At 40.0% G+C, this 22482-nt stretch overlaps 1 protein-coding gene across 10 annotated transcripts in view; it reads right to left on the minus strand.

Annotated features, from left to right (window-relative positions):
- The window catches only part of DISC1 (DISC1 scaffold protein), a 203721-nt gene that overhangs the window by 178617 nt on the left and 2622 nt on the right, over positions 1-22482 (minus strand). For 9 of the 10 annotated variants that reach the window (XM_071806310.1, XM_071806305.1, XM_071806309.1 and 6 more), the window contains exons 2-3: positions 4322-5280; positions 525-594 (exon numbers count right to left, since the gene is read on the minus strand). In XM_071806310.1, coding sequence (XP_071662411.1) covers positions 525-594; positions 4322-5280 — 1029 coding nt within the window. The remainder of the gene's footprint in view (positions 1-524; positions 595-4321; positions 5281-22482) is intronic. The other variant, XM_071806308.1, reaches the window with a different exon arrangement.

Raw genomic sequence — 22482 nt, forward strand, 5'->3', positions numbered from 1 at the left:
CTGTATCACCATCATATTCTGTATCTGGTTTTGATTCAACTCAGTGGACATCAAGTTAATCCCACAGGACAATATCATTCACTTTCATAATAGCTACTGACCTCCTTTATGTGTTTGAGCCATGCTGTAGTGTTATGACTAAATGTGGTAAGTAACAAAGCATACTGTCAGTAGCCAGTGCCTGTCCTTTCTCCCTTCAAAGCTTTCATTCATTTCTGCATTTTTTAAAGTCATGCTGCTTCAAAACAGCTGATCCAGATGGTGGATATTCAGATTTCAACCTTTCCACATGGTAATGTGGCTCAAGAAAATAAAAAACTGTTGTTACCTACTGCTGACCTACTTTTTTCTTTAATTTGTTTCCTGCTATACAACAGAATAAACAATACAGTTCATTGAACTGTCTTCCACATCTGACCATTGCTACATAGCAAATATGAAATAAAATTAGTAGATGAAGGAGGGAGAAAATTAAAAAAAAAAGCAGCATGATCCAGTGGGAAGTAGGGGGGAGCATCTCTCACCTCTATCATAGTCATCTTCCTCTATCGCTTTTTCTTGAAGCCTCTGTAGCTGGAAGATTAAGGATTTTATCTATGCAAAGAGAAAAAAAAAGGTCCTTATTATGAAGTTGCATTTAAACCTATTTAGACTAGGATGATATAAATTTAATGGATTATGACATCACTAGAATGGCCCAATTTTGAGAGTTAGGCCCAACATTTAAGTGGACAAACTGATTTGGAAATCAGCTGAACTGCAGTTATGTGAGCCAAGCATGACTCTAGTCCAAACATGTACAGAGAACAACAAAAAATATTTATTGAAAAGCAAAAGAGATCATGTGATAATTGGATATTTTTCACCCTTTGAAGAAATCAAAGTAAGGATTATTAAAGGATTCTGTCAGCATAACATCTACTCCTAATCATATTGTACTCAACAGTGTGTTCTTGAGCCCATTCTAACAATTTTTTGCCTATATGAGTTTTGCACAGAACAAACAGAGAATTTCCATATGCAAACCACTTTTTCTTCTCTAAGTAAAAAAAAGAAATGCAGTATGAATATTTTGGAACAGGTATGTTCATGTTATGGCACAGAAAGCTGTGTTCACATGCAGCCAATGAAATGTCATTAAAATATAATTTAGGCTCATCTACATAACATTGATGTTTGCATTTTCAGAAATGTTCACATTGCAAATGCTAGATGGGGAAAAAAAGCAAAATACCAAAAACACCTATACCACATAGAGCATGCCCTTTCACACCCAAAAAGAAACTTATCATAATGAAGTTTTATTTCAAAAGTCACCGCTTCTCTTTGTTAACACGATGGGCCCGGACCAAAGTTCTGAATTTACTTGAAATTCATAAGGCCAGCTGTGCATTCAAAAGCCATTAAAAGTTCTTACTGTTAGAAGAATTTAATTAGAAGGTTGTCAGTCCTCTCCCCTTTGCCATGCCAGCCACAGCCTAACACAGCTAAAGCTACAAGAATGAAAATTGTTTTCTTATTATATTTATACATGACCTCTACCAAACGAGCTAATGTCAACACTGAAAAATGTAAGCCTAGAAAAAGAAGCAGCATATATTCCCAGAGGGTGGTGGAGCACTGGAACAGGCTCCCCAGGGAGGTGTCACAGCCCCAAGCTCGACATTGTTCAAGAAGAGACTGGACAACACCCTCAGACACATGGTGTGAACTGTGAAGTTGTCATATGCAGGGACAGGAGTTGGACTCGATGATCCTTGTGGGTCCCTTTCAACTGCTATCCAAAGCCTGAAAGTACTTGGGAAAGCATTTTCCAACACAAGGAAATCCATACTTTAGACATCCTGCATTTACATAAATTTCCCTCCTCCCTGAAACTCTTTCATATTTAAATCCCTATATTTAAACTCTCAATTGCGTGAAGAAAAATAGCTACAGCCAGTCAACAACTTAATAGAAACACTCTATCGTGACTACACAATCAACACACAAATTAGACAAGAAATTTAAATTAATGGTATCCCTTCTAAATATGGTATGTGAAAGTGGACTAGTCAGAAATGCACTATACAAATAAAGCCAGGAAAGAATTTTTTAAAATGCTTAATTAATAATAGGCTATAGGATGCCCTAGAGGAAAAACAAAAGCAAACAAACAGAAACATTGTATATATTCTCTTTCTCTCAAGGCTTCATTTTATTTTTCACATCTTGGAAGTCCAACCTTCTTTCTCTGAAGCTGGTGAGGAACATGTAACATACTGAAGGGAGGAGCTCTGAATCTTCATAGTAAATTATGTTCTGTATTTTACGCCATACTTTTGATAGAATTTTAAAGAAGCCTGCAGTAGGAATAGTTCAAATGACACTTTTTTCATATATTTGATGTGTAACAGCCATCTGTACCGAGAATACAGCTTTGCTGCTGTTTGCAGTGTTTATCCCATCACGCACTCAGTGGCAGGTGAATCAAAGTCTGTTTGGGTACCACAGCCCAGGCATGCCCACGGCAAACCAACTGATGCTGTCACAGTAAAGTGCTTTCTCTTTGCAGGCTGACAAGATGTTTGGAGCTCAACTAATCATAGTTGCTGTAGTGTGGCATGTCTTATATCTGTACCATGTGATGACTACTTATCTTTTTCCATGCTTATTTAAAAAAAAAAAAAAATAACAACTTCAGTATTGTCTCCTTTTCTTGACTACAGATGCCTTTGTTCCTTTCTGAAAAGTTTGAGTCTTGCTCATTATCATTACAACAGGAAGGTGCTTCAAATTAAACATACACAACTGGCTAACCAAGGGCAAAGACATCAGAGGGCACAAATCCCCAATTCTCCATTCAGTGAATTAATGAATACAAAATTTAAAGATAGCAACGTTCCTTTCGTGTCTATCAAATAAGACATAAAATTAATTTCCTATTTTGATTATATTATATATTCCTAAATTTGCAGCAAATTAATTTCCCAAACCATCCCAGACTACGGGCACATTGTCACTCTAGGCATGAGGCCAAAGAAACTGTTCCACATCAATGCATGGGAAGTCTGTAAATAAGATAATCTAGTGTGAGTCCTACAAGCATCCTCTATGAAAATAAGTATTAGAGAGCATCATAAGCCTGGTCAGATATCACAGAGAGCAAAGTAAGAATTAAAGTTTCTTGACATTCTGTCTTATCCAGACAGAAGGTTGTGCAAAGCCTCCCCAGAGCAGTTTGTTTGACCAGGTCTAAAGACAATATAGTGCATCTCAACAGGTACATCTGAGCTGAGAAATCACAAGAATCTGGGTTTCTGAAAGGCAGCCCAGAAACTCAGGACACTAGTGAGACACACACGAGAAAAACGAACAAATAAACAAACAAACAAACAAAACACACACACAAACACACCCACCCACAAAACCGCTGCACCAGAAAAAACCCGCCACCTGCTTAGTACACCTTGAGCAAATTTGTGAAATCTATCATGTCTGCATTAATCTCTGGATTGTTGCTTCCCGCATGCACAACAGGCACACTCAGAATGGCTTCCCTCTAATGCTCACTGCACCATGCCAAAAACTGAATTAAGAAAAAAAAAAAAAAGCATAACTGATCCTTCTTAAAGTTTCCACCCTTCTCCCATGAAGAACACAGTGAATGAGACTGCCTGTATATATGGTAGGTATACATGTGGGTAAACACACGTGCAAAAAGACAGACTCCTGATTCAACAGCCCGGTACTCCTCTGAGGTAGAAGTAAAAACCAAAAGATTCAATTCCCAGTTTGAGTTAGAACAGAGACTTGACGTCCATTTTTCTTCATGCAGGGAGAGCACCCATCTATTAGAGTACAGACTACTTTCATACAGGTGCCTCACTGCAAGAAATCTTTGGCTAAACTTAGACATTTCCAATTACAAAGTTTAGTGTTGTTAGGTCATGGTGCTTCAAGAAAAGAGTTCTTACCACCCCTTAATTTTGTACTACATATACTCCAAACTGCAGACAAAACAGCTACCTGTGAAAGAAAATGGTATTGTTGAATTCAGAAACTGATGTGCGACATATTAAAAATCAGAGGATCACAGTTTCAGTAAAACACAGGAATCAAGTATTGCAACATCATCACCTTTTTTTTAAAGAATCAAAAAGAAAAAAAAAAAACAGTTCTCTTATTTTTATCATGCAGACTGCTACCGTAAACCTCTATGAACAAATGCTGCAAAATCCATTAATATTCCAACTCCTACACCAACTTTGACTTTGGCTCTATAAATACAAATGTTTTGAGGGTCAGGGGGAGGAATCAAAGATGAAGCGACATTACTAACCTTTAATGCACTGCGATTACCAAGCAGGCAGTCCTGTAGCACTGGTTCATATTTCTTCATCAAAGTATCCCAGCGATGGTCACTAACAGTAAAGCTACTTTCATAGCCTGAAGTGACAGAAGAGCCAGCAGATGCTGCATCCGAGGAATCTGTAGAATATGAGAATGTTGCATCTGTATCCGAGAGAGAAACAGTCTCAGTTTCATATTCCAAATCCTCACCAGGCCTGGAGAAGCAATGCAAAGCTCCCAAGTGCTCAAGAGTTTGCACCATCTCTTCTGGCTTCTGTGGATTTCCTGAAGTGCTGGGATGCAGAGCATACTCGGCTTCCTCGACAGTTGACTTGCCTTGAGCATCACTTACTGCAGAGGCCGAGTCCAGGGAGAGTTGTATGAAGCTGAAACTCGAACTAAAACTATCGTGTGCACCAACAGAACGAGAAACCACGTCTCTGGTTTGATATTCACAGTTGTTTTTCACTTCTGTCTGATTCGAAGCATACATGTTTGTGGGCTCGCTCACTTGAGCACCGTGGCTTTTCTGCCATGTACAGCACACAGCAGAAACATCTCCTTTGCTTGCTGCTGCAGCAGGATAAACCTCAATCGCCGTGTTTTCTGACCATGGACTCTTACAACATGAAACACTTTTGCAGTGCCCTGGTGTATTTCCAGTAGCAGCCAATGCTGTTACCCTCTTAGCAGGAACGACAGAACTATTTGCAACTGAACTACTGTGTAAGAATTCAAAGTTATTTTGGCACTGTCTGCATAGAGAGCAGTTCTGAAAGTCACCACAATGCTGCCTGCCATGGCTGAGCTCTTCTGGGCTGAATGGCTTGCAGGCACTCAGGGAATGAAACTCTGCCTGTCGCTGAGCTTCTGGCCTCATATATCCAGGTCTTTTTGCCAGTTTCTTTTTACGAAGAGAGCCTGCAGGCATTAAATGCTCCTGACCATCTGGAGGAGAGGGAGAGAAAAAAGTCATTAAAGTGGTTCTGCAGTTTTCTAGGCTTAACATATCCTAGCATCTGAAAATAATTATTTCAGGAATTTCAAACAGTGAATCAGTTTCCACTTCAACAAAGCAAAGACACCGACCATCCTGCAGGTAGAGGAGAAAAGTTGTTGCCAGAGAACACTGTGTGCATTCATTCACTTTCTAAAGAGCTTGCACTGCTTTTAAGTGAACTCGTTAACATAGTCACATCCATCAGGACACAAACCTGGGTATGATGAATCGTATCATGTTCTCTATTCACAGCAACTCCCTGAACTACTTCATTCTTAATTTGCTTAGCAGCACACTAAAGCACAGACCTTGTTCAAGTCTCTCTGATTCAAATTATTTTCAGATTTACAAACACATCTAGGATAGGACTAAATCTGAATCAAAAAGATAAGAATGATAATTGCAAATAGATTTTGCACATAATCTGTTGTTGCTCATGGCCAGTGTCTTGTGTTCATATACATGTTTTATTAATACCAGCAAGAAGTGTTTCAGATTCTGCTTCCAGAACAGATGCAACCCTGTAACAGTCTGTGGCTGCATATGTCAGTCTAACGAGATTGTAAGTTTTCATTAAGATTTACTGTACTACTTGATGTCCAAAATGTAAAGTTAAAGTCCTGCATGCAGTACCATCAGTCCTAGAAAACAAAAGCCACTATATGTTTGCTAACATTACTGCAGTATTAATATCATTAAGAAAGGGCCTCTCCTCAATAGGTCAATTTCTCCATATACACCTTACTTACACAGATGAAAAGACAAATTTGCTGCTTGCAGAGCAAAATAGAAAGAACCAAGATAAACAAACAAACAAACAAAAAAGATAAATAATATTAAAAGTCGGAGATTAAAATATGGTATCTTGTCTTTGTTTTCTGTGTATTTCTATAAAAAGAAATTACGGGTGAAAGAGTACGTGGTGACTACTTTCAGTTTCTTATGGATTCACTGCTAACCAAAAGATATTCCATTCTTCTGTCCTGTACAGAATCAATGAGAATGCAAGCTCTGCACCATCATCCATTTTGTAACACAAAAACATATTGACCAGGCCTATTTGCCAGAATCTCCCTTCCAAGGAATTTCGTGACCAGTTGAATTATGCCCTCAATTAGCTGCCCTCTACTCACTGAACAGAATCAAATGCCAGAATCTCAGGTGGTAGAAATACTCTGATCACCTGCACAGACCTCTTTGAGAAACACGAGTTTCTGGGGGAAAAAAAATTACATGCAATATATTTAATATTCATCTCTAATCACAACCCTTTGACCACTTTTACCTTGACAGATGTGTATATAATCTAAACATCTCAGCAACTCCTAACCCAGGTCTTGTACACACCTCCCTAGAACGACATCCTATTCAAACATTTAAGCACTAGACCTGAAACTTCCCAGGAGACTTTTCCCAACATTTCCTATATCTTCTCCAAATAACCTTCAACAGAAGCAATTTATACTTTTTCCACACACTACAGTAATGTCACATCTCGCCATGGGACTGCAGTTATGTTTCTGTACTTTGCTTCCCATCATCATAGATTAGAATACCCCAGCTCTCCCTTACGTTCTCTTTTGTCAGAGGAAAAAGCATCAGAGAAATCAGAAATAAAAAAGGTCATGGAGTCCATCACCCTGTCTGCTATAAAAAGACAGTGAAATGTTGTACTGGGAACAATTTAATAGAAGTCTTAACAAGTGGGAATCACTCTTGAAGTAAAGGAATAAAAATTGAACAAAATGTTCTTTAGAATTTAATTCTTTTAGTTTATATACAAAATAACAGCCTAAATTTGCCTTCAGCAGAAATCAGTCATGTAGAAAAAAAGTCATTCTAAGACTGGATATACTTTATTGCCATTTACAAAGGCTTGTCAGAGGCCTCATCTGTAAAAATGGAAAAGGTTCTCTGGTTTAATTAAAATCAGTTTAAAACTGATCTCACTAAATCACTATGAATTTCAAAAACAGACAGATAATTACAGCTCTTTAAACACCACATTTAAACTAAGCTATTGTAAGTAAGGTTTAAATTTGCAGAAGTGCTAGATATTTACACCAAGCAAACCAGATGCAATTCTAAAAATTACTGGGGTCACAGTGGTACAATTCCAGTATCCTCAACTAGCCCACATCCTGAACAAGAACGACACACCTCTCCACGCTTGCAGGAAACCCTCCAGACCAGTTTACCATCCAGCTCCTTTACATAGTCCTGGCTGCCTCCTGGTGAGCTCAGCAGCACAAGCCCCTCACCTGGCTACCAGAGGGGCATCACAAGCCCAAACTGTACCCATGACCATAGTCAGAGCCACAAGTTGTTCAGAGCATGCTATGAGGAAAAGCAGGCAGGTCCTTAGTGCCAGCGTAGCTGCTCCTGAGCACAAGGCAGAGAAGGAGAAGATGGACACAGAGCCTGGGGAGGATGGACAGACAGAGAGCTGGGAGCGGCATCTCAACACGAACACTCATGCCTTCCCCAAAGGATACAGCAGGGAGGAGGCGGCCGCAGCCAGAGCCCTGTCTCCAGCCAGTGGGCAGTCACAGCACTCTTAGCCATCAGAACATCCAGCCAGCATGGTACCGTGGCTTCGGGTTCAATGTTGGCATGTCATTTACCCTTCTTTCATGTTGCTTTTCTGAAGTTCAGGATAATTTCAGTTGTTTATCATCATATATCTGAAATTTACTTACAAGGACTTTGTTTTTTCGCATAGCCTTCCAACCACAGCTCGCTTTGTCTGCACATCAGATACAGAAACTACAGTGAACCAATTCAGCTAGCTCGTTAAAAAAAGACAGGCCTCAATTTTTTCCTCATAATTCCCTCAGTTTCAAGCACGTCAAATAACTGATGGCAATTAACTACAAGATTATCAAAATGGTATCTTGGAACACTGTGAAACAACTGAAGGTAATTAAAAGAAAACTACATTATAGTGTGTCATGCATTGCATGAGACAAGCACTCAGAAAAAGAGAAAGGTCACAAATGGAAGAAGGTCCTTTCAATTGCAATATTACAAATCAATTTTTAAAAACATGTTATAATCCTAGAAGATTATACAATATATATTCTAACATTATGTGAAAATTGCTTCAAATCCAAATTGTGAAAGCCCAAAAATAACTTAATTATAACAACTCTTTCATCATAACAATCTTTCCGGATGGCAAATGTTTCATAAAGACTAACAACTCTGAGTCATAGAGCGGGGTGGGGGGAATAGTGGGGAAGAAGAGTTTATTGCTCTGAAGCAAGGCATGACCAGCAATGCTGCCCATGTCTTAGTTGCACCAATAAGATGAAAGAGGGAGACATGAAGCCAAAGAGCATTTCCCACTGATGGAAAGAGCACATTTTCTTGTACCCAGCCTAATGCTAAAGGAGAGCAGAACAGTAATCTAATTTATTTTACATAATCAGTCTTTGTTTTTAGGCACAAAAATGGCAGTTCAGTTTTTTGATCAAATGCTCTAGTAGCATCTGTAGATGGACAGGCATAACTACCTTACATTTTTGTAAAGTCCACAAGGATTTTATAGATCAGCACAGACACTCTGAAGTGATTACTTCCCCGCCCCTGCTTTAAACACATAATGCAAAATCCTTGCAAGCTCATTAAGTTCTCCCTGAAAGTAACTGAGAAATCATACAGGCAGTTTTAAAAAGAGCTCAACTATCTGAATATGCCTATATTACACAGTGTTGTTTTTTATTAGAATAACAAATCCACCTTCAGAGTATTTTGGGTGGTGAGTGTGACGCGGAAGAAAAGATACTTGGTCATATTCAAAGTCAACTATCAAAGTACTGCTCCGAGCAATTTCTGTAGTGCTGCTTCTATTAAGGAAGCCTTAAACACCTGCATTAAACTGTACATAAACAAAGTAGGTGAGATGAAAATATTTACTGTTTACAGAGACACACAAGCGTTTAACATATCAGTAACAAAACCAAATAATTCTCAGGGAGATTAATCAACCTGACATAACAATAACCATTACTGCTCAGGTCCTACATCAAAAATACGTAAAATGTTGCAGGTTCCTAATTAGTTATATTTTTACTCATTTGCTGAATTTTGAGGATACTACAAAATATTCAAAATAAGACAGCCCTGATCTCAATGCAGCCTATGTTAAAACAAACCAGCACCATCTCTTTACACAAGTCAGCTTTCAAATAAAGTTATTTTTAAATACATATTTTTATAACTCTTCAAATGCAAATGTTTCATTCAGGTTTCTCATTTTACCTACTGAATGTTGACTACACTTTGATTTACCTAACCTACAGAAGAAAAGCACTGGCTGAGCTACATAATATATGATACCATTTACCAATTATTTCCTCACCATGGGTTCCTATGATTTCTAGGATCGCAGGCTGGCTTCACTTATTCAGTTGTTAAATTTCCAAGATGTCACATACAAAATATTCTCTGAAGTCATTAAACACATGTCAGTTTCTATTCTCCATAAAAAAAAATAAAATCACACACAGACACACCACACCACCACAACCTTCAAGGAGCTGACATTTTATATGTCAGAGTAGGCTTCTTTAGCCAGTGTTTAAATTAACATATTTTTATTGACACACTCCCATAATGCATCTGTCATTGTGTTGTTACATTTGAGCCACTCAACTCCTTAATGCAACAACTTATTTTAAGCCATTTGATGAAATCACAGTACCTCTAGAGAGAGTTAGAATCACATTAGCCAATAACAGTTTTAATACATCCATCAACGTTTTTTCCCCTCAAGAAAAAGAACAAAAGTGTGTTAAACCTCACTTTGCCTAAACACCAAGAAAAAAAAAACCCACCACATTAAAAAGTAAGCAGGTAAATATCAAAACAGTTCTTGTATCAGTAACAATAACCTATTTAGTCAGGGAATAAAAGAAACACCCCTTTCCTTAATTACATATTACAATTGTGTGCGATACTGGTAATACTTTAAAACACGCCTGTGCCCATCAGTATTCAACAGTGCATTGACTTCGCACACAAGCGGGCTTTTTTCTCAAGCAAGTGCCTTGTTGAATCAGGGCCTAAGCACCTCAATGTGACAAAAAGAACAGAAATACGCCTTTCTGACCTTTTTAAATTTAAAAATACAGTAACTACCCAGCCTGCGAAAGCACGCAGTTGCTCTGTGAAGGTCTCCTTGATAACCAACCAACACCCTATGGCTGGCAGCCTGAGACCCAACGCATTCCTTCAGCCTGAATGAAAATTACACCACCCAACTTCTCCACTGCAGTGTTACAAGAAAACTCAGTTTTGTTGAGCAGAAAAACGAGTGGCCATATTTACTCTGGAACAGCCAAGTGACTCCTTGCTGTCTCAGGAAAACAAGACCACGTAGATAGCACAATAATGTGAAAAAAAATTATGTCTGCATTTTTTTTTCTCCTCCCGCCCCCCAACAAGCTCCTATTACAGAAGTCCCCTTTCCCCACCAACACCAAAAAAAAAAAAAAAAAAAAAAAAAAAAAGAGAGAAAAAAAGCCAGGGAAGCCCAAGACTTTTGCAATAAACTTCAAAATAATCCTGTTACGGACACTCCTCACATACCTCATTCTCCAGCTGTTACCACATCTCTCATTCAAAATCCATCTCTGGTTGACAAGCCTTGGCCCCAGGTGTCTCCCAATCTCCTTATACAGCTCACTCATATATTTCACCCAACCCACTGCTATCAGCCTAGGAGAGCTGGAACTGCCCAAATCACATAATCAACTACCTGACCAAAGCTGCTTTTTCAGACTCCCCAGTCATTGCTTCCCCTTCACGCATCTCTGCAATCCAACCCCTGCACCACTGATGGACAACCAAATACCCTGGGCAGAACGCAAGCCAGTACCAGCACTGTGTACCTTCAGCACAACCAATAACAGAACACACTTCACTTCTCCACAATATCCAACCCCAACCTACTTTACACCCATCAGCATAATTATTTTTTAATTTATAGCTAAATAATTGAGAATAATTTATCCATTTTCCAAAAAGGCACGGAGACATTGAAGTTGCAAGTCTACAGAGAACACTCAGAATAGAGAATGAAAGCTTGCTTCACGAGTTCTGTTTTGTGGTTGGTTGGTTGGTTTTTGTTGATTTTTTTTTAGGGGGTTGGTTTGTTTGGTTGGGGGGGGTTGTAGTTTTAAGGTTATTGCTGTTTAGTTTGGGTTTGTTTTGTTTTTGTGAATTTATTTGTTGTTTGTTTGTTGTTAGGTTTGTCCTTAGTTTTCTTCATGGGTAGAAAAAACAAACAAATACCAAAAAAAACCCACAAACAACTCTTGTTCCCACTTGACTGGAAAGCTGGAAAGTCTGTATAGGCAGTCCACACAAATGTCTCAAGTAGAGACAAAGCTCTGGTTCCTACAGTCAAGATCTGAAAACAGCTTTAAATATTACACATAAATAGGGGAGTAAGGATTTTGCATAGAAACTGTGAAGTTTGGTTAGGTCCTAAATTAATTTGCAACTAACACTTAATGTGCTTGCAGTCATATCTCCTAAAAGTGTTTCACCAAACATGTATGTAATTATAAAACTAGTACACAGCAGTCCTTTTCAAGAATGGTCTATTTAACACACCACACTTCTCTTTCATCACTCTGTCTATGGAGTGACAGTGTGGATTCCCACTACTTCTGCTCAGTCAGATCATCTACAGCAAAACTCTAATATAAAACTCATCAGGGGGCAGGAAAGACAGGAATTTAAAAAAAAAAAAAAAAAGAAGAGAGAGTGAAGTGTGAGAGCACATTGACAGCAGTCAATTTCTAATTCAACCACAGTTTGAGTGCTCCAGCTTGGAGATTTGAATTTTTAATTTCACCAAGAGAGTGGGTTCCAAATTAAGCATCTGATGCACAGTCAGTCTGAAATCAGAATTGAGTTTACTGAAATAGAAAGTAATTTTCTCTTAACAGCTCAGTAGTGATCACACATAATGAAAATAGAACAACATGGCAGTTCCTATATTGCCAAGGGTGAGGAGTCAGAATGCTCTGAGCTTTACAATTTAATATCGAAGTCCCAGGACAAATGCTCCTCCTTTGCCTGCTGAAGGAATCTTACCTTACAGCCCCAGCTGGGCTGTCAGGATGTGATGTCAATGCTGCCTAGACAACAATGGAGATGAAATGGAGCTCCAGACATCAGGAAACCTGAGCAATAACTTCTCACAGAAAGCACAGCACCTCAAGATGCAGCTTAAATATGGGATACTGCAAAAGCCAGACACGTACACAAACTGCAGTTACAGCAACGCGTGGGACACTTGTAGCAAGTAGGCAGCAAACAAGTAGCACGGGTCCCTCACTCCAGTTCCCTTGAAAAGAAAATCTCAGGGCTTTGCACCAACCCCCGCAACTCTTCATCCTCCCACAGAACTTCTGTACTCTTTGCAGCAGCAATTGTGTGGATTGTGCTTTTGCTGGCTGACAATAAACCGACACTCTGAGCGGCGAGATAAAGATTCTCAGCTGGACCCGCACTGACACAAGCTGCAGCACTGCTCTCCAATCCTCAACAGCTACACAGACAACTTCAGTTAACAGAAGTCCATGCTAACAGCCAGCAGATTACTCAGCATCATCAGTCCGCAGATGGTATAGCCTGCAAGGGGTCAGCCTTTGTGCTCCAGCAAGCCAAGTGCAGTTCCCTTAGAGACCTACACTGGTAAGTAGCAAAGATGCACATGATGTCCCTTCTAAGATGCTCAGTGACAATGTGCCTCAACTGTTACAACTCTTACTCAAGCCTGTAGATAGACAAAACAGAAGTTGGAAATTTGTTTTACTGGGCCTGAGAACATAGAAGTGAAGATACCAGCTATAAGCTTTTCCTCTACCATGAAAGAGAAAAGCAGATTGTTAGGTGAAATTATGAGATTATCTTATGAACAAACTGTGGAAGAATCAGATTTTGCTGAAACTGCAGCAGAATACTAACTACAGGCACAAACACCTCTCTTCTCCCACAAATCACTGCTCCTTCTAAATAAGGTTAGACAGAAGTCACTCCACCTAGAGCAAATTAGATATCTTAAAAAAGGAAAAAAAAAAAAAAAAACCACACCCAATAATAACAACAAATTAACATTCCAGGAAAGAATACAGTTTCTCTCTAGAAGGTAACTGCAGTAAATTACAGATTTTGGCAGATGTGCCACCACAGAGCGACGATGGTAATCAACATGAAGGATGAGAAGACCTCCACAAAAGTCTGGAGAGCACTCAAAGGCAGCACCCACCAGTGACAGACGGCTTGCAAGCTGTAACTCCCCAGATAAGAGCCCAGGCATTAGAGGCCAAACTTAGTATTTCCTACCCATGTCACCAGGTACTGTAGGACTGCTGCCTCTGTAACAGACTACTGGAGTGACAACTCAGACAAGATCTGAGCTGTCTCCACACAGATTTGAAAGCCATGCCCACCAGTAGCAGACAAGGATCAGGGGATACAGTCAAGCAGCAGCCAGCCAAACCCCATGCTGATGAAGCACACCACCAACACTGACAGATCTACTTTGATTGTCACTCGGTTTTGCGTGCATTCAACTCTGCCAATACCAATGCTGCACATGCTTTCCACTGCAGCCATCAAACCCTGTCTTCCACCAACTTCCATTGCATTTATCTTCTTGGCCCCCAAGTAGTTCTCAAAAACCAATGGCAAAACAGACGGTTGAACCGGAAATCTTTCCAATTGCTGCTCTGGACCTTTGACTGAACTCTACGTGGGTCACACTTAACACTGCACATTCTGGAGTGATAACCATCCACAAAGCTCCAAAACAATGCCCAAAGCCAGAGAGAGGTGCTGGCTTCACTCATTCCCTTTGAGACCACCACAATGAAGATGCTCTTGTAATATCTTCATTCCCCAAGACTGTAAATCACTGCTATTCATGTCTAGGAAATCAAGACAATTACCTGCCACAATTTACTCTGACAGTCTCCCCAGGCTAACATATATTAACTAATAATACAGATTACACTTATTAACATATGCCTATGACAAAAGCATAGATTTTTGCCAGAGGTTTTTTAAACTTATTTCTGTCACATGCTATTTGTAATTCACTTAAGTATTCCAACCTAAGTACAAGGCCACAGGATCTGCCACCTTTTATTGACCTTTACCTGTCTGCTCTTATTACCCAAGTAAATTAAAGCACAGCATTAACCTTTAAAGAACTTGTACCCTTTCATGAGATAGCTTGCACATAGTTCTTGAGCACCAACGACTCCAAGTGATACTGTAATGAAGCAAAGTCTTAAGCAAAACAAGTTAAAAAATAATGAGAAGTAAACATAAATCAGACTGACCTTTCAAAAATGTTCTCTATATAAAAAGAAGATTGTCTTGAATAAGCTAATGAAACAGTTTTTCAGGTCAACATATTCCGGATTCAGCTTAGCATTTTAAATGGATTAAAAAAAGGTGCAGGTTGTACCATATAGTGTTAAACACCTGAAAAGACCTGTCTTGGTAACAAACAGCTTGGTAGAGGAAAACTCTGAGTGTCCTTCAAATTGTTTTCCAGAATAAATATAGACAGTTAACTCCTTATTTCCATATTTCCAATACTTTTTTTTTTTTTTTTCCAAGTTATTACTTGCTTTAGAAAACCTGAATTCAGAATCCAGGATTAGCAGGGTCACAGGTGAGGTAGCTCACATTTGTCTGCCCCTTTCAGTTGCCTGGGTCAGACCTCTTGGCAGTATTAGGGTTGTAGCAGTGGGGACTTCCCCTGCTTCTTTCAGGTTCACACACAGTACTACTGACAAGTATTAATATTAAAAAGCAGCAGACAGAACTGCTGCAGCTTCCTTTCTAGGAAAGCAAAGTGGTTTTTCATAGACATTTGACCTCATCAGTCCTGAGGTACAGTAGTAATCTGATGCATTAGGTTGTGGTTAAAACAGACCACGTGAGAAGCTGCATGACCTACCCACATTGCAAAGCACACCCAAGAGAGAACTAAGGACTTGTACAGGACTCCTGACAGATAACTAGGAAAAAAGGATTTTCACTATAAGAATACACAGAAGGCTTTGCACCATTAGAACGCCTGTCTTCATTGAAAATATTGGAGATTTAAAAAACAGCATTTAGACATAGTTTTACCTTAATATTCTCAAAACTATCAAACCTTGGAGTCATGGGTCCCCTCCAAGGCAGATTCTGCAATAATGCTATTTCATGTGGGATTCTGTACAGTGAAATTTCATTGGAAACTTCAAGTATAACTTAAATTTGTAACAGGTGTAACAGAAATTGGAAGCAAATAGAAACATCGTATTTAGGTAACTCCTTAACTTAACTAACATGACTCAAGCCTGCCTACATTTTTGTACTCAAAATCTAAGTAAGTCTATACTAATCTATATATCTGATACATGAAAGTATACTTCTAAAATATCTGTGTCAAGTAAGTCCAGAATGATACTCCATAGACAGAAAGAGATCTTTGATTAACTCCTTTAATTCCCAAGTAAAACAACGCTGCCTTTAAGCTGGAAGTCTTTTAAATCCTCTGCTGACTAGTAAAAGGAAAACTCACACGATTTTGAAAGGACTTGCAAAAGCTTCACAACCTAAAAAGCATCTTCTCCCTCCAGCTCTCAGAGACTAAGAACATCTTGCATGAACAGCCTTACAAAAACAAAGAGGTGCCAGTAAAACTGTGAAAGATACTGAGAAGACACATGGATTTTCATTTCTGTACAATAAAAGTGTCATAGTGCTTTAATGAACAAAAACATGAAATGTCTTAAACATAAATTACCTTCAAGTCAGAGCTATAAGCAAGGGCTGCTGTACCAGAGAAAGACATGAAGACAGAACTAAGGATATCTTTAAGGTTAGAATGCCCTCTTTGGGTATAAAGATATATTTGCAGCAACAGTAAATTTCAGCAAACCCAGTGCTATTTGATGCTATAAGAAGGAAAGTAAAGAATGCCAAGTGTGGTACTCTAAAACTTAAAAAGATGTTACAAATGGCACCTGATTACCCTCTAATAGCAAGATCGTTGCTGAGAGGTGACAGATGAATAGTAAGGATAACAGCAATCTACACACAGGAGCCCACGGCGGGGAGGAGGAGAAAGAAATGGGCATAACTTAAAACAAGAGGGGTTCAGACTAGATACAAAGAAACAATTTTTCACCCTGAGGGCAGCCAGGCAGTGGAACAGGCTGCCCAGAGAGGCTGTGCCATCCTTGGATGTTTCCAAGACCCAACAGGATAAAGCCCTGAGCAACCTCGTCCAACTTCAGTCAGCCCTGCTTTGAGCAGGGACCTCCTGAGGTATCCTCCAACACAAACTATCCTATCATACATCTAAGCTTTACATACAAGTGTCAGGATTTGCAGCATTCTATTTGTTATCTCTACATGCAACAAAAGTTCAAGAGTTTCATCTGTGAAGACGTATCCAACATTGCAAGAAAGCAATTTATCCAATTTAACTCCACAAAGGGGTCACAACAATAGTTTTGTCACATCCTGGAAGCTGGGAACAGTTGACTTTCTATTAACAAAATTAAGAATAAAATCCAGTACTTGAAATAAATAGGTTCTCAACCAGTGTTTAAGCATCCAGCATCCACACATACACAGAGAGAAAACGCAAGCTTCAATGATGGTCAGTGCCTTAAGGAAGATACAGACAATATGGCATAACATAGGAAACCCCTGATGCTCCACAGCAACACTCCTTTCGTAGTTAGCTGGTGATTAAATGATGCTCATGAGCACCACTTAAATGTCACTTTGATCTACTGCAGTTATTTCATAAAATGTTTATTACTGAGGCTTTTTTTATTGGCTAAACAAACATTGGAGGGCACTTATCTCAAGACGCTATTCAGTTTGGTATATTAAAAATTATTTTGATACCTTTTCCTAGGATGTTTGCCAATTGGAGGACAAGATGGAGCCATCTGCCAGACTGTAACTGTCTGAAGACACTTTTGAAGACATAATCCTTGAAACGGTGCCAGGGGCATTACACACACACACATATAAAAATCTAACATCATCTCTGAACAGCTGCAACAAAACCTGCCTCTCACACAGACTTCCTGGCAAAGGTAGGAGAAAGACCACCTCTGCCCAGGGAATACCACCTCTACACCACCCAGTCTGCTACACGGAATTCATTAGAACACCCTTAGGCTGTCCTCTGTATTGTCCTTACCTTGTATTAGTATTTCTTTTACTCCCTATTTAGCACTCTACAATGTAATACTCCTTTTTAAACTCCTCTCATATTTTATATCATGATTTGCAAGTCATTAGAGATCATTTTTAGGCAGCTAACTTAGAACAACTGCTCCTAAGCAAAGACCTGAAATAAAGACAACAACCCTGTGTACTTCCCATATAGCCTGCACTGAACAATCATACTGGCTGCTCAATATTAAAACCACAGCTGCTCTACATTCACTATGGCCACACTTGGGACCTAGGCTTCCACCTTAATGCCCAGGCAAGGCACACAGAGTTTCCCTAAGACCTGGCAGCACAGAAAGCACTAACATTAAGAAGTTTGTGTGTCCAGATCCAGCAGAAAGGTCTGGACCCTCATCAAGAAATTCAGTTCCACACCAAGCTCACATGAAACACAACAGAAGTGTTGTTACACACCATTATCATGAGTTAAAACAACGCTAAGTTATTCTAAAATTATATTAGATTAATTTGGAAGGTGAATGGCATAAATATACCCAGTCCATTCAACCCAGCAAAGATTAAAAACCTTACCAGCCACACTCTAAGGAATAAACAGAAGGCCCTGAACAAGAACAAGGCAAGCCAGCGAATTTCACAAAGGATGATCAGAAGTCCTATGGACTGTCCTTCCCAAAACAGTAACACTGGATATTAGTTCCCAATGCTACCTCATAAAGGAAAAGACAACAATTGTACCTCTAAAAAACTAAGCATTACAAATATACTCCAGACAGACAAAGAACACCTCTTTGACTAACACAAAATTGTTTCTTACTTGTCAATGGAGTAGACAACGCCATGGAAAATTCTGTCATTGACAAAAGCTGGTGTTGTAGACAGAAGATGTCCTAACTGCTAAAAGAACAAACACCCTACTGCTAGTGCTCACTGCATACAAGGGAAGAAGCAGGACCTGGTCTTTTCTGACCTTACAGCAATCCAAGACCCCTTGACCAGGATTTCCACACACATCCCCACACCTGCCCCTCGTCTTTATTCTCACAGGAAGCGGCCAGCCATCATCGCTGCACAGCTCAGAGAGAACCATTAACTGCAGCAACCCTTCCCATGACCACATCTGTACAAGACCCTGGCAGACCACAAGCATGGGAACGCTACAGCAGGAATACCAGTTGATTATTAACTAGTTTGGGCACAAAACCACACAGAGAATCAGCTGCACTGCTGCTGCACTCCAGGCAACGGCGACCAGGCCCTTTTCACATTATTTCAGTAAGGGTCTCCTCAGGGTTTTCACTGCTCCAAACAGATAAAAATCTACTGGTCTCCCAAAGAAGGGCTCTGGCAGGACACAAGCAAAGTTTCAGCACGGTATCCTGTCAAAAAGGTGCTGCTCACCACAGTGGCAACATAGCCTGGGATTGTCCAGGGTGTCCATGAGCATCTCATGCCCCTGATGATCCACACCACTGCTGATGTACAGATGTTGGCATCCCTTCTGTGTCACTTCCACTGGGGACACGGCAACCAAAAATATGTTTAAATTAATGCAATCTTGCTACAGCAACGTAAGACACCACCAAATTCAGCAGCTGTCTGTCCTGCCCTCATGAGATTGGTGTGCCTGTCGCTCTTCAAGAACAGAGCTGGGAATGCAACACATCCACAGCTCAGCTCCTGGTAATCACAGCCCGAGCTATCAGTGCAAATACTGACAGGTTAATGCACTCAATCAATGTGAACAGCCAAACTCCACTAAACAGCTGTGCTGCCCATTCCCCCACCACCTGGGTCTCCATGGGTCATTAGCAACAGGAAGCACCTGGACATTAGCCCACTGCATAAAATTCAACCTCATCCCTGCCTCAGTAACCATCCCTGGCCAAAACCCTAATGGAGAAGAAAAAGCTCTTATCCCCAAAGCTATGCTCTTCAACAACACAGGAAAACAAGGCCTTCCTGATATGATCAGATTAGCCCTTGCAACAAGAAGTCAGATATTTTACAGGGCTGAGGCTGCCTGGATTTACCACACTGAACAGGCTCGGTGATGTTCCTTCCTTGGAACCTCAGTGTGTTTCCATGAAGTAAAACATTTGTGCATGTGAAAAGGGGAACAACCAGGCCACAAGAATTAGATAAGCATAATATAAGAAAAAACCCTGTGGCTGTAGGCATTTGGCTTTGCAAGTAGTCTCCACCAGCACCATTCCACGTGTCTCTGTATCTGCAGTAGTGATAATCCATAAAATGAAGCTAATGTGTCAGTGGAAAGGATGCTTACCAGGATGCTTTATCATTAAAGATAGGAAACAAAATATTTTCAGTAGATCACTAAAACAGCAAGAAAGCAGCTTACTAGCAGGAAAAAAAAAACAAAACAAAACAAAACTGTCCTACTTCCCAAGCTCTCTGAAGACTTCGTGGCTTTCCAAAAACAAAATAAAAAGACCCTAAAAATGGTTTCCTTCAATGCTCAAAACATACTTGTCAGACCCAAAAGCCTGACTGCCAATTTAAACTCAAAGTGCTGCCAGATAGATGAACTGAGCTAGGGACTACTCTTCTCACCCCATCAATCAGCAAAGTCACGAAGCCATTGTCAAACTTCATCTTCTGCAAGTGCCTTGAAAACATTGCTATCATTTGATTCTAATTTTCCATTATTATTATGCAGAATTTAGCAAGGTCTTGAAAAGCTACAATGACACCACATGCCTCACCTTACACAGATGTGGGGACTTGCAAAACAATTCAGCAAATCTAACGATATCAACTCACAGGTCCTGCCTCTCCCACAGATACCAATCCATTCACTCTTCCTCAGTTTTACAATGCTCACTATAAACCTTTTGACTTTTCGCTCCACAGATTGCCTCAAAGTTGCTCTACTAAGAGATTTTTCTCTGTAAGAGTTTCCTGCTCCATTGACCTCTCAGCCCAGCAAAAGAAACCTTCCCACTAGGGTCCACTAAACCCCTTCAAACAACCAACTCTTCTGCCATTACAGAGAAAAAGGAAAGTTCACACACATCACATTCCTTCTGCTCTTAGTTTTAAGCAGCCACTTCTTCCACAAAGCTGGGAGACTTTATCACCTGAGCATACATTCACTGTGTTTAGCAAATTACTGTTACATTTGCAATTCTGACTTAGGTGCTGTTTGATCCAATCTATAAATACAGGTAACACATACACCTTTGAAACAAAAGGAGTTGGCTAAGCACTACTAACAAAATGCATTTTCCACTTTCCATAACTAATTCTGAATACACAGCTGTTTACGTAGCTGTGCTGGTTTGACTGAAAACGGGTTAATTTTTTTTCTGCAGTTAGAAACCTTTCCTTTTCATAGCTAGCATGCTCATTATTTGGACTTAGTTTGAGAACAAGCAGATAACACCCCAGTACAGACCTAATGCTTTTAATTGCTCTGGTCTGAGAGGCAAGGACATTCTGAGCACCTTGCTTACAGGTGTCATGGAAGGGGGAGCAGAGATGGGGCAGAGCTTGACTGACATCCAGACTGGATGAGAGTATTCCATCCCATTGGCCTCATGCTGATTATTTAAGTATGGAGCCTTCTGGTTTTGGCTCTTCTGAGCCACGAAGTTCAGTCGGGATGTTTAGCCCGTCCTTTTGCCATTTTGCAGAGGCCTCTGGGCTTCTCTGCCGTTTTCCTCTCTTCTCTCTCTTTGGGATCAACTTCTGGGACCAGACTGTTTCCTGGGACTGGCTGCTCAGCATGTTTGTGAGGAATTACCTTGAGTATCTTTTATTTCTATTTTATATGCATGTTTACTAGTAGCGTATTAGTATTTTGTTATTTTATTAAACTGTGTTTATCTCAATCCAAGTTTCTACCTTCCCTTTTGATTCCCTCCCCTGTTTGGGGAGGGCGAGGAGAGGGTGAGTGAGTGGCTATCGTGGTTGTATTACTAGCTTGGGTTAAACCACAACAGCAGTAAATATTTTTTTTATATTTTTTTTTTTACATTTGTTGTTGTTACAAATAAACATATTGATAGAACAAAAAATGAGAAGAGTAACTAGAAAAGTTACTTTGACACCAGTGTCACACAGTTAACACACCTATTTGTAAGGCAGCAAGACAGGCAGGAAAGGGAGGCAGGAGGGTGTGGGAAAGAATACGAAGTGCCACCAATCATACTCCTTAGGCAGTAGGGTCCTTATTACACAGAGAATAAGAGATGTGCTGGAAGGAAGTGTGGCTATAAGATGAAGGAGCATCTGAAACAGAGAGAGCAGCATTGTACATTATGTACAAAGCGGAGGCAAAATCCAAATTCTGCATGCCCCAAAGGAATTGCACCGAACAAACGCCACTTGAGGCAGGCACATGATCTCACCGCTCTGTCTGCAGACTTCAGATTAGTCATTAAGCCACTTTACTTTCTCGGCATCAATAAACAGGGAAGTAACTCCACATCAATAGCTAATTCAATTTCCATACAGAAACTCATGTTTAACGAACAAAGTATGTCAATAGTGGATCTCAGCTTCTACAGCAGCAGCAGGGGCGGCTAGGAGGCTCAGTAATGAAACATTTAACCCCAAAAGCATTTTGAGCGAACAGTTAATGGAACGTGTGCATATACTAAAAGAGGAGGAAGAGGGGGGAGGAAATTAAATGGAGTGTTAAACAGTTAACATTACACAAATTTAAATAAACACCTCCACGTAAGGATACTACCACACTTAACACAGGCACAGTAGCCTTTGTTCAGTGCCAGAGGGCCAAGTTTTTCCTCATGTGACTGCTGATTTACAAAGGACACATTCATCCCAAATACATCAGGGTTTTGCAGCAGTCTTCCTTCAAGGATATTGAATAGTATTACAACATACCCCAGGCTCAATCCTAATCTAAGTGACACAGCATGAAAGGGCTG

This window comes from Patagioenas fasciata, chromosome 3 (assembly GCF_037038585.1).
Source record: "Patagioenas fasciata isolate bPatFas1 chromosome 3, bPatFas1.hap1, whole genome shotgun sequence".
Lineage (NCBI taxonomy): Eukaryota > Metazoa > Chordata > Aves > Columbiformes > Columbidae > Patagioenas > Patagioenas fasciata.